This window comes from Cotesia glomerata, linkage group LG1, assembly GCF_020080835.1.
Source record: "Cotesia glomerata isolate CgM1 linkage group LG1, MPM_Cglom_v2.3, whole genome shotgun sequence".
NCBI classification, from domain to species: Eukaryota; Metazoa; Arthropoda; class Insecta; order Hymenoptera; family Braconidae; genus Cotesia; species Cotesia glomerata.
The window spans coordinates 192041-209434 of NC_058158.1; the positions used below are offsets into that span (position 1 = coordinate 192041).

The following is a 17394-nucleotide window of genomic DNA, read 5'->3' on the forward strand; positions in this document are numbered from 1 at the left end:
AAGCACTAACCAAAAATGGCGGATTCACCCGATGCTGTGGCCCGGGACGCGGTAAATCAACGAATACCGGTGGAACGCATCAGTTCACGCTTGAAGATATCCAGCAGGCATTTAGAGATGAATCAACTCCACTAGCAAGACGGCTAGATAATGTAGAAATCAGACTGGATAATTTGGATACATATTTGAAAGATTTCTCCACCAGAGGAATTAGTGAGCACCGTGAAATTGTCAAGCTTAAAGAGAAGGTTAACAGTATTGTATCATCGGCTTCTGGGGCCCAGTCAGTAGCAGGGGCGTCTCATGATGTATTCAAGGAATTTGAGGATAGACTACGCAGGCGGTCGAATCTCATGGTTTATGAACTCCCGGAGGATGATTCTTCGGAATCAGAAAATGGTAATCTCCATGCGAGAATCACAGACTGTTTCTGTAAATTATTGAACAAAACAATAGCTACTCTAAAAATAAAATTTAAATGCATGCGTGTTGGTAAATTATTATTGAATAGTACATCTCCACGTCCGGTAAAAATTATTTTCAATAATTCTGAATCAGCTGATATCATCCTGCAGGCATATGTCAAATCCAAGACCCAGAAGAGACTACCAGTATCGCTCCAGCAGTTGATAATTGCTCGAGATCAAACACCGGCGCAGAGACGGGAGTACTTGGCCTTGAAAGAGGAGATGGAGCGGCGTACTTCAGCGGGGAGAAGAACTTGAAGATAGTGACCAGGGGAACGCGTCAACTTATAGTTCAGCATGCTCGAACTTCGGTTCTGAACAAGATGAACAAAGATCAATAACTCTTTATGAAAGTATCCTGCTAACGAACTATTCGGTGTACTATCAAAATGTGCGTGGTCTCAATACGAAGCTCAATCAGGTCTTCATTGAATCTTCTGTGGTTTTCTTCAGCATGGTTTTATGCCCAAACGCTCAACAGTAACTAATTTAATATATTTCACTCAGCTTGCTAATGAGACTCTTGCTGCTAGAGAACAACTTGATGTATTTTGTGCAGATTTTGCTAAAGCATTTGATAAAGTAGACAAAGGAATATTACTTGATAGACTGCGTGCGCTAGGACTAACTACTCACCTTATGTGCTTATTAACTTCATACCTAGTCAGCAGGAAAAATATTGTATACTATATGGGACATCGATCTAAGCCCTATATTTCTACCTCAGGAGTACCTCAAGGATCAAACCTTGGTCCTCTCTTGTTTCTTGTCTTTATCAATGATCTAGCACAACATACTTCTTGTTTCTTTGATTTATTTGCGGATGATTCAAAGCTTTATATGAGAATACGCAATGTATATGATTGCGCATTTCTACAGCGTAACATTGAATACTTGGTTCAGTGGTGTGGAGACAATAAGCTGAAACTCAATGCTGATAAATGCATCATTTTAACAATCACTCGAAATCAAAATCCTATTACTTTTAACTATAACATGTCTGGTAAAATTTTAAATAAAAGTACATCAGTCAAAATACTTGGAGTAACGTTTGACAGTAAACTTACTTTTGCTATGCACATCAACAACATTATATCAGAAGCATGGAAAACCCTAGGGTTCATTACTCGAATTTCAAAAAATTTTAATAATCTTTATGCCATTAGAATATTGTATAATACCTTTGTTAGACCGAAACTCGAGTATGCTTCATTGGTATGGTCTCCCACTCAGTCAGGACAGTCCACTAAAATTGAGAGAGTTCAAAGAAGATTTTAAAATTTTTAATTTGGAAAAAACTGGACATTATCCAGCTCGGGGAATCGCAAATCTAACGCTCTGTAATGAGTGCGAATATCTTACTCTTGAAGAAAGACGAGTATGTACAGAATTCTCCTTTGCAACTAAACTGTTCAATAACTTGGTAGACTGTCCTCAACTACTATCATTGTTTAAATTTAGGATACCAGTCTTAGGTATAAGAAGTCAAGTACCAATGTATATACCTATTGCTAAATCTAACTTATCTCAGGCAGCGCCGATCTATCGCATCTCTGGTGCAGTGAATCGTTTTGTCAATTAGAAGCTTCACTCGATCCGTTTGATTGTCCTCATGGATATATAACAGCATTACTTGGCAAATTAGTAATTAAGTGGAGTTGATGATGTGCAATTGTGTATTGGTAATAAGGAGTATTGTTATTTTATAAGGAGTATTGCTATTCTGTTTTATACTTTGTTTGTTTTTTTTTTTTGTTTTGTTTTTTCTTTCTTTCTTTTTGATTATTATTGTGAATGAATTGCAATAGCTAACTTATCGCTAGAGCATTCACTTAGTATTTTAGTATTTCAAAGTTTATATGTGAAATCACTATGCTAGTTATAAGTCATCTTGTCATACATCAAAAACTATCTTTGTATACTAACTACTGTACTATTAACCCTGTTAATGGCCTAGGCTGTTGGGTTTTGTTTTTTAAAAAATAAAAAAAAAAAAAAAAAAAAAAAAAAAAATATGTCCCCACGTATATATCCCATTTAATTGGCTAGCGTGCTACTGCTAAACTGCATAAGTACGTTATTTACTGTCTATTTATAGTTTTAAAATCATTAGTTCATTACTTTCCACTGGTTATTAATATTATTAATCACCCAAACTAATTTTATTCAATAATAATATAAATATGACTAATGATTGGTTTTTTTTATTTTTTAAATACAATGTCGCACAACTAAACTGGTGAAATACTTTGACAGCCCGTGTAATATTGCTCAATAATTATTTATCTTTTAAATAATTATTTCAAAAATAAACAAAATTGCAAAATGAAAAATACTAACAATAATAATAAATAATTGGACAGATTGAGAAATATTTAACGTGTGATGAATGATGAGAAGCTTATAAATAAAATAATGAAAATTGTATTTTAATATAATAATAAGTAAAGTAAAGTAAAGTAAAATAATGAATAATTCGTGTATTTAATCTTTATCGCAAGCTTCCGTTTCTTGTTTCCACGAGTAGACCACACTGGCTAATGTTGTTTTAATTAAGTAGGCGGTTAAAGGAAAGAGTAACAGTGTCTCTGTCTTTATCTGGATGTTTGAGTATCTCTTTCCTCTATTTAGAGCTTAAAAGAGAGAGAGAGAGAAAGAGAGAGAGAATGGTACATATGACGACATGTGTCTCTCGTATGTTCAGACGTGATGGACGATTTCGCGTGACTAATCGCTGTCCTCTCGGAGAATCTATTGAGATGATGAGAATGTGTTATTCCTGTTGTATAGCACTTGTAACTACTTCTTATCCTCTCCTCTCTTCTCTTTCTTCTTTCTTATTCTTATTCATCTGCTTGACGGCGCTAACTGCCGAGCTTTTCAGAATTAGATATACTTGTATACGTCTATACTTACTCCTTTTATACTTTTATTCTCTTTTTTTTACTTTGTTTGGCTTTCTTTGAATCGTGAATTGCTTAAAATCACTACTAATTATACTCCAACATTTTTTTATTCTCATTAAATACTTTGAAATAAATAAAACAACAAATCTGGAACTAATTATCCAATTATTATTTAATTTTTTAAATCCTCATTGGCAAATAATTAGCATAAATACTTAAAACTCATTTAAAAAATCTTAAAGATCAAATTTATCTGATAGTAAACGACTAATAAATTAATTTAATTTTTAATTTTTAATTTCCTTACCGTGGCTCGATAAAATCAATTTGTCGCTAAAAAAAATTTCTATAGAAAACATTTATATCCAAGAAATTGCTTTAATAAAAGTAGATGGCACCATTTCTTGCATTAATTGAGAAAGCTTTTAACAATTAGAGATTATGTCAACTCTGGTCCAGACGTCACGTACTGTAGATTTTTTTCTTAATAAATAAATAAATTTTACATCGTATATATTTTTTTGCAATTAAAAAATCAATCTTTTTATACCTCTATTGTTTTTAAATATAATTTATAAACCACAAAACTTTTTCTCTAATTTATCAGCTTGATACACTTCTTATCTTCTAATATATATTTAGATCGAAAAAAAAATGCTCCGATTAAGAAAAATCCGAACAAAAACAGTTTCACTGTGAAAAAAATCGCGCCAAGTCCCCACGTTCATAAGACTATTAAGAAAAAAAATTTTTATTTCTTTACAAAAAGATATAAAATAAAAAATTAAAAAATCCAACACTGATAGAAGGATTTATTTGTATTAAAAAATCTTTGTTAATAGTTAACAAATCATTTATTAGAGACCACTTTTTAGTATTAAACAAATATTTCTTAGTATTTAAAATGATTTGTTTGTATTTAATAAATCTGATATTCATTTATTAAATATTAATAAATCTTTTTAAATACTAAAAAATATTTGTTAAAGACTACAAAGCGGTCTCTAATAAATGATTTGTTAAATATTAACAAATATTTTTAACTATAAACAAATCCTTCTATCAGTGAAGTAACCGATATGGTTGTATATGATTTTTGGACATTAAAAAAAATTTTGTTGTAAATTTAAAAATTAAAAGAAACAATTTTGGAACGTATTTAGTGTGCGTGGTTACGAAATATTTCACTTTTTATGAAATTCCTTAAATCTATCTACTAGGACTTTAAAAAAAAATTGAAATACACAATGACGCACACCAACCCGGCCCTCAGATAGCAAAATGACGTATTAAGTTATTCCGAATGAGCTCAGATTTCTGATTTGGACGTCAGAGTCTACGTCTAAAAGACGTCTTTAAGACCTTCTGAAGAGGTCGAATGCGCCGCTTATTGTAGACTTTAAGAACTCATCAAAATGAGCTCTTAAAGAGCTCTTTTTTCTGAACTCGCACAAATGAATGATTTTTTATCTCTATACGCTATTATAATGATAACAATAATAAGAACACAACAAAAATAATATTAATAATAATAATAATAAAAGTAAATTATGAAAAACATTTCAGACTTTCATGAAGCACCGATGTTGATTTCGAATGTTTATTATTTTAGTTAGACCTAATATTGTCGGTTTAAAGAAAGAAAGTGAAAATCGCAATTGCCGTAACTAAGATTCGAACCCGAGTCGCGCGCGTGCTAGATCGATACCTAACCCGCTACGCTGTTCAAACAATATGTCGTTACACATCTCATTATTCTTATAAGCTAAGTTTATATAGTGATGAAATGTTGCGATCATTGTCTATATTATTTATTCTATTTGATACTGTGTATCGATAGAGAAAAAGTAACTTTTACGAATATTTATACACTAAAAAATATTCAAAAGTCTACCTGTAATATTTTTTTAAATAGTCTATATAAATTTTTTTTACTTTTCACAATATAAAATCTAATAAATAAATTAATGAATATTAAAAATTCAACAATAATTAATAAGTATATAGTGTTATAAGATATCGTTAAATTCGAATAAAATGTTTAAAATTGATACATGCAAAGTACTCCTTAAATGTAAAAAGTTCACATAATTTTTTCAGATTAGAATCCAATTTTATTATTTTATCTAAATTAGTTTGATTGTGAACCAGATTTTAACATTATTGCCTATTACTTCATAATATAATTTAAAATTTTTGAAAAATTTAATTAACCTGGATTAAGAGAAATGAGTTAACCTATGCCAAGTGTATATCTATATATTAATCTATTCAAATTGTTTTAAATCATTTAATTCAAATTATTTTTAATCATTTTCAATTTAATTTCTCAATCAGGAAAGTAATAAATGAAAAATGAATAAGATTTTGACAGCTTTATATTAAAAAGAAATTTTTATTTTTGTTTATAATGTCTATAAGCTCATTGTACGCAACTCAAAAAGAAGTCCAAAAAAGGGACTCAGTTAGATGTCAGAAAATTGACTCCAAACTTATGATTTCATTAAGAGCTCTTAGTTCTGACCTCGTAAAAAAGAGCTCCTTAAGACGTCACATTAGGACTTCTATAAGAAGTTTTTTAAAAGACTTTATACTGAAATCTTTCTGACTTGGATGCTGACTGGGATATAAGTACGTTCCAAAATTGTTTCTTTTAATTTTTAAATTTACAACAAAATTTTTTTTAATGTCCAAAAATCATATACAACCATATCGGTTACTTATGGATTTTTTAATTTTTTATTTTATATCTTTTTGTAAAGAAATAAAAATTTTTTTTCTTAATAGTCTTATGAACGTGGACTTGGCGCGATTTTTTTACAGTGAAACTGTTTTTGTTCGGATTTCACTATTTTTTGTAATTATAATAACAATTGACAATTTTAATTTAATACATTTCCGGTGGAAAACTATCCCCTTTAAGCTATAGTTCATGTAAAAGTTATTCTTGCGCCGCCTGGCGTGTGTAATTGCAAGCTGTCAAATATCTTTTTTTCACTGTAGTTTCTCATCTATTATAAGATTAGCATCCATCCTTATATTATTTAGTCTCTGGCCGTCCGCTTTTTACATAAGAAAAAAGTTAAAATCTAAAAATCTGGGTCGCTATAGTTTGTGCTGATTATTTTTAATAATTTTAAATAGAAATTATAAAGATAATTGATAATAATCAAGTAATACGCGTAATAAAAAGCATGAACTACTATTATAAAATATCATGTAAAAAAAAAAAATCAAAATAAATATGAAAAAAAATTTGTAACCTCAAAAAACCGTTCTGCTTACGGTATATACACACTCGGTAGTCTTATATGAGAACGGAACTTGGCGCCAGACTCTATCGAGTCTGTTGATAAGAATATAATTCTTATTAAAAAGATTACTTGGCGGCGGAATTGTTTTAAAACTACGTCAATAGAGTTATAATAATCATGATATATAAAAGGAATCCCTCGAGCTACCATTAAATTAGAGAATAACGTCATTAATAATGATAAATCGTGGGTAAAAGACCATTGGTGTAGATACTTATAAAAAATAATGACCCTCAGTCTGTTATCATTAAGCGCAACTGACGTACAACTGACTTATTAATTTATCGTGTCTAATATTCTTTATCGAAATTTGGTTCTATTTAGTATAAATTTTAGTCTGTAATATACATTGGACGGTGTAAGTGGTGAAAAAATGTTAAAGTTAAAAATTTTACTTGTTTCTGCCGTGTTAGCAGCAGTCGCAATTGCATCAAACAACAATGAATGTGTATCAAACATTTATTTCAATGGCAGAGCTTATAATTACGACGTAGTAAAAAATATCGATGGCAACAAAAGATTCAACGAGTTATCTTTTGTAGGAACTCATCATTCTGCTTCCTACGTAATTGATGATCCACTTCAAAAAACTCAAGATTGGACAATCCCGGAGCAATTGGAAGCTGGTGTTCGTGTTTTCCACTTTAAAGTTCAATCAGATTACAACGACTTGTCAATTTATTTACAAGATAGAAAACTATCGCTAAAATTCAACGCTAATATTCTGCCGATGATAAACGAATTTTTGGACGCTCATCCCGAGGAATCTGTTATTGTTTATTTTAATGAAGAGGGTGGCAACAGTGCCGTCAATGGTTCCAACTGCGATGCTATGGATAAAATAAAAAATTCAACGTCTGGTCACCGCGTCAATACTAAATGGACTCTTGACGACTTAGTCAGAGATTATCGAGGTGAAATTTTGATTGCGGCCGACAAATCATTCAAAAGTTGCTCTAATATGCTGGAAAATCAATGTATGAAAGATGGATACACTCCCGCTAACAATGTTGATGATGTTATTTACAAATGGAAAGCTATACTGGAACTTCAAGAGTTAATATATTTGAGAAAACATGATTGTTACATCTACGAGCTTTATCTTCCCAATGATCTTCAATCTAACTTGAGATTAATATCTGCAGACGGGGGATACAAAACTTCTGATGGCATGTGCGCTGAGCCACTTAATACGCTAATGATCCTTGAATCGATTCAAGGTTCCGAAGATTCACCATTCGGTCTGATCATTGTCATGACTGATTTTGTTAATCAAAAATTGATTAACGTGGTTCAGAACAATAATTAATAGACAGCAATCATATCAATTATTTTGAGCAAACAGCTGACTTTAAATTTCAATTTATCTTCAATTAATTACTAAGTCGTGCTTTTCAACAGAATTTATGTAATGAAAATTAAATAAAAATACATTCTAAATATATTTTAAATCTTAAAATAATTTTTTATCATCAATTCGACTTATTTTTAATTACCATAATAGTCCATTAAAGCAATGTACGTCATACTGATAACAGCATTTACAAAATGTGTCAAGTAATCGTCATTAATGTTAAAAGGTTATTAGATTTTTAATTGTTATCTTTTTACTATCGATGATTCATACTCTTAATAAATACTTTTAGTATTTTGTATTAATTAACTACTTGAAGAAATTTTTTTTTAAATTAATTAGCTAGCTCTTTTTTTATGTTTTTATTATTATTTGATTATTTTTTAAGTTCTCAGTAAAAAATATTCAGCAAACTTAAAACTTACCATTAAAAATTTAATGAAATTTAAATTAATCTAATATAAAAGTAAAGTTAGCCGACGTTTTTAATTGTTTAATTTTTTTTTTTTTTTTTTTTTTTTTAATAATTAAATTAGAACAAAAAAATATTTTTTAAAAATTGCACTTTCAGTTTTTAAAGTTTTTTACAAATGAAAATTTTTTTTTTATTTTTTTGTAATCATTTATTTAATAAAAAAAAAAAAATTTCTAAAAATTTTTAGATGTCGGCTAACTTAATTTTTATTAATCTAATTTATTTTAAATATTAATATTATTTAATTCAAATAATTAATTTAATTTTTTAGACTTTTTTACCGTAAATCGATAAAATTGATTTACTTGAATGTTGTTTAAAATTTTACTCTCAAGAGGGCAGTCAAGCTTTCACCGGCGTCCAAATAAACAGTTGGAGTTTTTAAATAAAATCAACGACTATGTTACTATTATTTTTATAGTAATAAATAATTGATTACTTTTAAAATTAATTACTCTTTAAAAATATTAAGTAATTAATTAAATAAATTTAAAAAATTGTAAGTGAATTTTGGATAGTAAAGTGCATAAGTTTGTGTAAATAAATACAATAATAATACTGTTAACCTTAAAATGGAGGAAACCAGCCTAGAGAGTGTTTTACGGAGTAAATTAATAAAAATATATAATTTAACAACAGCAACAAATTTTATTAAACGTAAGAAAGATTAAATTTATTTTTTATAATTTTTTTCAATTATATTTACAATAATTAAAAATGTTTTTAGATAAATCTGAACTGGATGTCGTTCGGAGCGAATTAAAACCTACAGTGGACTCAATAAAAATCCAAATCAGCTGTTTAAAACAAAAGTTTGAATACATGAAGGAACAGAATCGAGGAATTGAGGTAATAATTCAGTATTAATAATTACTTTTCTAACTTATTGTTTAACAGAAAAATTAATTATACATTTAATTCACAGAATCTCATTCAACTTTTGGACACTTATAATGAAAAAGTGTCACACATGCTAGGAAATTTTCCTCCAAGCTTAAACATCACAGCCAAAGATGATAAAAAAGTTGAACAAAAGAACAATGCAAACTCGGTTCTTGTGGAGCAAAAATTTACACCAGCTAAACCTAACACCGTCATTGATCCTACAGAGTTTCTTCCGTTTCAAAAGGACTGCAAAAAGACGCTTTTTAAAGACAATGAGGATTCTTATCAAATTGAGCTTCTTAATACAATAGAATTTTCAAAAATACCAAAGTACATGATTGGAAGGCACACTCTCACTCATATAAACGATTTTATTACGGCTATTAATCAAATTCTCAAGTCTAAATATTCTTTATTGAACTTGGGAAAAGTCGGAGCACGGAAAAAAGGTGAACTGGATTTGTATTTGCATTTTAAAAAAGAAGAGACCGACGTTTATCCAAACAAAGGTATAATATTTCTCTTTATTTTTTTAAAATATATAAAAATAATTTTATTTTAATTAATTATTGGTTTTTCAGAGCGAAAATATTTTTTTACCGGCGAAGATTACTACCGAGAAACAAAAACTAAGCTTGATAAAATGAAATTGAACAATCTAACTATTCTGAGGCATTGCAAGCGAATCAAAGAAGTTAGAATTGGAAAAGTTGTAATTTATGAAGTAATAACTAATTAGTGAAATATAATTCCTGGAAATATTTTTTACTATTTTTAAAAAATGAATTTAAACTATATATTTTATAAAGTAAAATTTTAATAAATAATAAGAAAATTATAAACTTTCTTTATTATTTTATTTATTTTCAGATCTGTTATTTATTCTTGATAATATTTCTTATCTCACTCAGCTATAACTTATCACTGATTTATTTTTACTGCAAAACACTAAGATACTGAAATTATAAGACACATGATAGTAAATAAATAATCAGAAACAAAATTAAAAAAAAAAAATCCTCATGTAGAAATTAATTTTTCAAATAATTTATGAAAATTAAGTTAGCCGACACTAAAAAATTTTTGATTTTTTTTTATTAATTATAAAGTAAGAACTAAAAAACTATTTTTAAAAAATTCCACGTATTATTTTCAAAATTTTCTACATGTGAAAATTTTTGTTTTAATTTTTTAAAAATTATTTTTCGATAAAATAAATTATAAAAATTTTTAAATGTCGGCTAGTCTAATTTTCATAATAATTTCAGTATTATATAATTTTAATCCTAAAAAAAATTCAAATTTCGCGCTCTCAACTATCGATACTCCAAGAAAACAACAATCGATAGTACACGTGACATATTAATTATATTTTTACATAATTCTTTGTTTTAAATACTTACAAATGTCTCAGTACTTAAATTTAAGTCTTCTAATTTTTAAATTAATTATCATGAAACTGTTAATTTTGGAGTGACGTTTATTTTGACACGTGACAATAAGTGACAGCTGCTGCGCAAGTTGCCAGTCAGTCTTGAGAGGTAGAAAGCAAGTACATAAAGCAAAGAGTTAGTGTTATTAATTTGTGTAGGTATAGGTATGTAGATCTGGAGTAGACTAAAGTATACCTCACATATATATACATATATATATCTGTAACTAGTAACTAGTATAACGATGATGGCCGTAAAATAAGAACAGGTGATATCATGGACAACAGTGATCACTGGATGTGATTCTTTTATATAAAATAGTATCTTGTAATTTGTCAAATAAAACCACCTCTACTGCAACCATATTAGTGTATACGTATACATTTTAAAATACCTGGAAGTATCTTATGTTAAATTAATATATTATTTATCAGCGAGTGTGGAAATAATTATCACAAATACATGGTTCAGTCACGATAATTTTATTTAAAAGCTTTATATATACCACGACAATTGTCTGCACACAGACAGTGATAGTGATAATAATATGCCAGGTACGAGCAGATAAAAAACAACTGGAGGTAACACAAGTACCATCGACAACGACAATACACCAAACTACTAAAAACAGGTTTGTTAATTATTTTATATCATAAATATCCCACAAGTAAGTTTGTTATTGTTTAAATAAATACTGATTTATAATTATAACCTATAACTCGGTGAAAAAAATTTTTATAATTGTTAACAAAGAAAATTATAAACGCAAATCAATGATTTTTATTTATTATTGGTATAACCTTGGACATTATTAATTGAATTTCAATAAATAATCAATACCTGTTGATATTAATTTATTTATTCAATTGCATAGAAGTAAATTTAAGATTTTAACAGTGATTTATTAATATATTGATAAAAAAAAATTAGTAAAATTACAAAATGTGTCCTTGTGTGAATAGAAAGTTACTCAATGAATCATTTTGTATTGTCCAAAGTCTACAGGTTGCCAAATCACTTTAATTGTTTATTAATTTGTTAGATTGTGAGGATGGCGTTTCCACCGCTGGTCAGTTCGACGCCTCCACCTCTCGATAATTGTCGGGAAAGTGATGATGATGAATTTGGTGACTATGCAGCTGGTGGAATTGATGGTAAATAATTTAATATTTTAAACTTTAAATTAATAATCACTGAAAATTAAGTTAACCGACATCTAAAAATTTTTAAGATTTTTTTTCATTAAAAAAAATGATTACAAAAAAAAATAAAAAAAAAAATGTCATTTGAAAAAAACTTTAAAAACTGTAAGTGTAATTTTTTTTAAATATTTTTTTTGTTCTAATTTAATTATTAAAAAAAAAAAAAAAAAAAAATTAAAAAATTAAAAACGTCGGCTAACTTTAGTATCATTACTAATCAATGTTTTTATAATTGAAAAAATTTTTCAGGATCATCAACGACCTCAGAGTCTCCACAAAAAATACTTACTCCGATTCAGACTCCAACTTTATCAATTACAGCTTCTCCGAGGATTAACGGAACCAGTGACTATTCTCCAGCTGTTGATGTGTCGACGCGTGGTGATAATGGTGATGATATTCTCAGGCTTAGTAACGAGGATATTATAACTGTGGAAAAAATAGACGACACTGTGAGCAGTATAAAGTTAGATATTAGGACGTGTAGTGGTAGTTTAAAAAATAATAGCAACAAAGTTAATAATGATAATAATTTGGATTTTATAAAGAAAAGAGATTTAAATATTGATGAAATTTCAAGTGATAAAAAGTCTGTTTATGAGATCAATAGAAGTAGCACCAATGATATTTGTAATCGTAATTTAGATAAGAATAATTTATCTATCAATGGTGATGTAGCATGTAGTAACAATAGTAGTTTAGCTGAAAGTTTAAAGACTGTAAGTGATCGAGACGATTCGCTTAACAATATCGAAGCTAATGATGAGCATGAACCCTTGAGTTTGATACTTGATGATCCCACAGTTGTCAGTGAATTAAATCCTGATTTGGATAATGATTTTTATGATTATGACAATTACAATAATTCACTGGAGTGCGACAGTCCTGGTTCAAATGACAATCCTGACTCTGAATTGAATTCACCTAAGCATGAGATCTTTGAAACTTTTCAAAGCAAAGATATTGAGGTTGATGTGATGACAACAGAGAACAAAAAGACAGAAATTTCTAATAAGTTTGATGAAAATGAGTCAATTAGAATAGTTGATAATCAAGAAGAAAAGGTTGATGAATTTTTTCAAGATATCTCCTCAGACTTTTCGAGTTTTCTTATCGCTCACGGCAATAACAAAGACTATGTCAATAATTTTACGATATCAGACATCGACCATGATATCGAAGAATCTGAAAATAATGATTCTGAAAAGAAAATAAAGAGTACTGATGGTTTTGTTGATTTTAATTTTGATTTTGATAAAAATATTTTACCGCATAATAATTCCTGTGTTAATAAAGTACAAGATAATGGTATTGACGTTGACATTCCACCGTTGGAGGATCTTGATAATAATATAAATAGTATTCAAGATGATGATGATTTTGGTGAATTTAGTGATTTTAATAATACTGTAGTCAATGTGGAAAATAATCAAAATGATAAAAATTCAATAAAAAATGATTTAGCTCCAACTTTAGAAAAATTAAAAATTAATGATTGTGATTTTAAAAATTTCATAGATTATCAGTGTACAGAAACAAAATCAACCAGTGAATTAAATGTATTAGAGCCAACAGAAATTTTCCCAGATAAAATTGCTGAAATAAATTCACTGCCAGAAGAAATATCGTCGAGTGATCAAATAAATAATGATTACGATCATTTTTCGACTTACCAACCATTTGAAAGTGCCACCACACCAGCAACAACAATCATTCCCAGTAGCAGTAAACAACCAGAATTGAAAATACAACAAACCTCAACAGTTACAGAATGGAAGGATCAAAGTGATGTTAATGATGACGATGATTTTGGAGACTTTGCTGATTTTTCCAGTGTACCAGCAGCTGCAAGTCAAGAATGGACGCCAAATATCCAAGCGCCAGTGGCTTCTAATCAAGATAACGATGATTTTGATGATTTTGATGACTTTGATGATTTTTGCACTAGTTCTGCAGTTGTAGAAACACCTCAAATAAATATTAAAGAGTCAATTAGTCGAATAGATAACAAGAATGTGAGTCTAGAGATATTTTTTAGCAACCAATTAATTTAAAAAAATTTTTTAATAGAATTATTATTATTATTATTATTATATTAATTTTGAATTAATAAATGTGTTGTACTTTGTAGGTTGCCAATAAAATAGAGGACATAATAAAATCAATGTTTCCTGAAACTCCAGTAATTTCAGAGGTTGACGTAAAGCCATTAATTAACGAAGCCGATGACTTGTGGGAGTCACTCAAACGCATTGAAGAGACAAATGCCTTGTCTTATCAGTGGACTAATAGCGTTAGTAACAATGTCCTCCTCGGAGCCCTCGGTATTGATTCTCGAAACATCGTAAGTTTATTTATTGAATTATTTATTAGCTCAACGATTCACTCTTTGGAATCTAATAAATATTTCCACAGCTATTTGGACCTCGATGGAATCCAAACATTCCAAGATTTGCGGCTAATTTGGGATTTGCGCCCTTAGAGCCCACCAAAGCTTCCTCCGAAACTCAGCAGCCATCAACATCGAGTTCTACTAAACAGCACACTTCAACCAACAGCGAGGTAAATATTTTTTTTATTAAATAAAACATCCACCATGAGGGTGGCGCAAAAAAACCGAGTGAAAAAATGTCAGTTTTTGATGTTTTAAGAGCCGTCGCTCTCCAAAGAACAGCTTAAAAAAAATTTTTTAAGAGGTCGCTCCAAATTTTTTTAAATTTCAGAAATCGTTTAAAATTGAAATTTTTTTTTTTAATTTAATTTTTTTTCTCGTTACGTCATAATTTTATAGACCAAAAAAAAAATAAGTTCCTGAAAGTTTAAATTCAAAATTTAAATTTCGAAAGGTCTCTCATAATTTTTTTTTTTAATTTCAGAGTCCAAAAATGCTAATCCAATTAAATAGTCACTAATAAATTAAAAAAAAAATTATGAGCGACCTTTTAAAATTCACATTTTGAACTGAAACTTTCAGGAAAACCTTTTTTTTTTTTGGTCTATAAAATTATGACGTATCGAGAAAAGAAATTAAAAAAAAAAAAATTAAAAAATTCGATTTTTGACGATTTTTGAAATTTAAAAAAATTTGGAGCGACCTCTTAAAACATCAAAAACTAACATTTTTTTTACTCAAGATTAAGAAAAAAAAAAAAAATAGTCTTTTTTTTTGGGCCACCCTAACATCCATCGTACAGTGAACATAAATTTTATTAAAAAAAAAAAAATATTTATAGGAAGTACCGGCAGCTCAATTCGATTGGAATAGTTCCGGTCTAGTTAATCCCCTTGATGCAAGTGAGTATAAATTTACAAATTTACAAAAGTTAAAATAATATCTAATGATAAATATTCTGTTATTGATTTATTACCTATTGTCCTACCACTCACTATTCCTCGCTTATCCTTGCTTTGTTTTTGTTTATTCTCACTTGTGTGATTGGGCACAAAAACACAAATGATTATCACGATTAAATGGTACTACCAGGTGGTGGTCTTTCGACTCTCCTATCTCTGGACTTGTTATATCCTTTTGATCCTCTGTTAACTCCACATTACTCCGCACATTCCGAATCCTATCACCATCACGCTGCTTGTAACAGGAGCTCCATATACTTCAGTAAGTGTTTAAGCTAATAATCCTTGCACCGATAAATTATTTCAAATATTTTTTTATCATCATATCATTAAATTAAACTCTATTATTTTTTATTAACTACTCTAATTAATTTTATTTTATGTATCAATTTAGGCAATACCCAAAATTCACACGAGCAAGAGCAAAACTATTCAAAGGCAAGCTCGTTAGAATTGATGGAAAGTGAATTAATGAACCCAGCAAAAGCATCATCACAGTTGTCTAAAATAATAGAACCTTTGCCAGGACCCAATACAGTTGATTGGAAGAAAAAAGGTGAAGCTGGTGATGCTGCTAAGAAAAGTGTCAATCAAAAATTAAAAACAGATAAAATAAATCAAGTACCAACGAGCAGTAAATCATATTCAACGAACGGTACCATCAGTAAAATTGACACAAAAGCTGAATCAATTAAAGCTGACTCTACGAAAGAGTACAGCCGTAAATCAGCGACTGTTAAACGTGAACATTTGCCAGAGCAGCACACAGTTATGGATCGTTATGGAAGACCAATGGTAGTTCAAGCTGAAACAGTACGAGTGCTGAAACAATTGCCCGATTTATCATTTCTCAGTGCAAGAACGCTACTATTTAATCCTGAACAAAAACAAATTGTTCAGGACCTAGGTGCTATGATAAATCGTAAAATGCCTGGTTGAGTTACGTCGGTCTGAATACGAGTTTTTATTTAATATATGATTATATTAAAAAAGTTGTCTTGAGTATTTTAAAAAAATATTAATAACAGTAATTGCTGCTATTATTATTGTTTTATTATTATTATTATAACTATGAATTAAGGGGAAAAAAAAGAAAGAAAAATTCCAAGTTGAATTAAAAGCTTGTGTTCAGACCAATCAAAAAAAAATTTTATGTATTTACTTAGTATTTTTATTATTATTTTTTTAAGGCAATTTAACAATTCATCACAGATATTTCAATCATGTATTATTATTTTTTTTTTTTCTAGAGACTCGGTATTAACATCACTGTAAATAAAGACTCGTTTTTTTTTTCTTTTCGTTTTTAATTGAACAACAGAAAATTTATTAGCTTATTGCCAAGGGATTTATTTAAAAAATAAAATTTTTAATATTAACCGTCATCTAGTCGACGTTCTGTTCCATGTAAAAAAAAAGTGTTTATAAAATATTCCATACTGATGTTGTGTTTATAATAATAATAATTAATAATTAGTAACGTAAATAATATATATTATTAAAAAAAAAAAAAAAAAAAAAAATCTAGAATTTGTACCATATATAACGTTAATTATTGCTATTGCTACTGAAAATTTTAATCAACTTACCTAAAAAATTTTCGATATCGATAATCATTAATTATACAATAATAACTCTTGAGTCAATGAATTAAATTCGCTGAAATAAATAATAAAAATCCATTATGTATATTTGCAATAAATAACAATGCAGAATGTATCCGTTAATATGTTAATAATAATTATTAATTAATTAATATAAAAATGATAATATTTTTTATGGTATAATTCATGTTCCTGACTGGTTCAAGAATTTAACTGTAATGTGTACTTAATTATTAAAACTCAAGTCGGGAATACCATGTATTCTAGATAATTAATAAATTTACTTAATCTGTATGTAGTTAGTGCTTAATTTATTTTATTTTACAATTTAAAAGTTGATTAAAAAATTTATAAAAATTAATTATAGGTAAGTATTAAATTATTTCAATTAATATTAATG

General features: G+C 28.5%; 2 protein-coding genes across 3 annotated transcripts; both read left to right on the plus strand.

The window, feature by feature from the left end:
- Positions 1-8971: 8971 nt before the first annotated feature.
- On the plus strand, positions 8972-10192 carry LOC123261360 (spindle and kinetochore-associated protein 1-like). The gene is made up of 4 exons (XM_044722953.1): positions 8972-9173; positions 9244-9365; positions 9442-9910; positions 9983-10192. The coding sequence occupies exons 1-4, from the start codon at positions 9089-9091 to the stop codon at positions 10138-10140; spliced, it is 834 nt and encodes a 277-aa protein (XP_044578888.1). The 5' UTR covers positions 8972-9088; the 3' UTR covers positions 10141-10192.
- A 1690-nt stretch (positions 10193-11882) lies between these two features.
- LOC123262496 (aftiphilin) lies at positions 11883-17288 on the plus strand. Of its 2 annotated transcripts, XM_044724744.1 has the most exons (7): positions 11883-11988; positions 12286-14051; positions 14168-14380; positions 14452-14598; positions 15270-15330; positions 15521-15652; positions 15785-17288. In XM_044724744.1, the coding sequence occupies exons 1-7, from the start codon at positions 11886-11888 to the stop codon at positions 16327-16329; spliced, it is 2967 nt and encodes a 988-aa protein (XP_044580679.1). In that variant the 5' UTR covers positions 11883-11885; the 3' UTR covers positions 16330-17288. The 2 variants fall into 2 exon arrangements, with proteins under 2 accessions (XP_044580679.1, XP_044580687.1); XM_044724752.1 differs by lacking the exon at positions 15521-15652.
- Positions 17289-17394: the final 106 nt, after the last annotated feature.

Coding starts and splice junctions, on each gene's coding strand:
- LOC123261360 (XM_044722953.1), top strand. CDS start 9,089: ATGGAGGAAACCAGCCTAGAGAGTGTTTTACGGAGTAAATTAATAAAA. Junction 9,174..9,243: donor AGCAACAAATTTTATTAAAC/GTAAGAAAGATT, acceptor AAATGTTTTTAG/ATAAATCTGAACTGGATGTC. Junction 9,911..9,982: donor CGACGTTTATCCAAACAAAG/GTATAATATTTC, acceptor TTGGTTTTTCAG/AGCGAAAATATTTTTTTACC.
- LOC123262496 (XM_044724744.1), top strand. CDS start 11,886: ATGGCGTTTCCACCGCTGGTCAGTTCGACGCCTCCACCTCTCGATAAT. Junction 14,381..14,451: donor GTATTGATTCTCGAAACATC/GTAAGTTTATTT, acceptor ATATTTCCACAG/CTATTTGGACCTCGATGGAA. Junction 15,653..15,784: donor CAGGAGCTCCATATACTTCA/GTAAGTGTTTAA, acceptor GTATCAATTTAG/GCAATACCCAAAATTCACAC.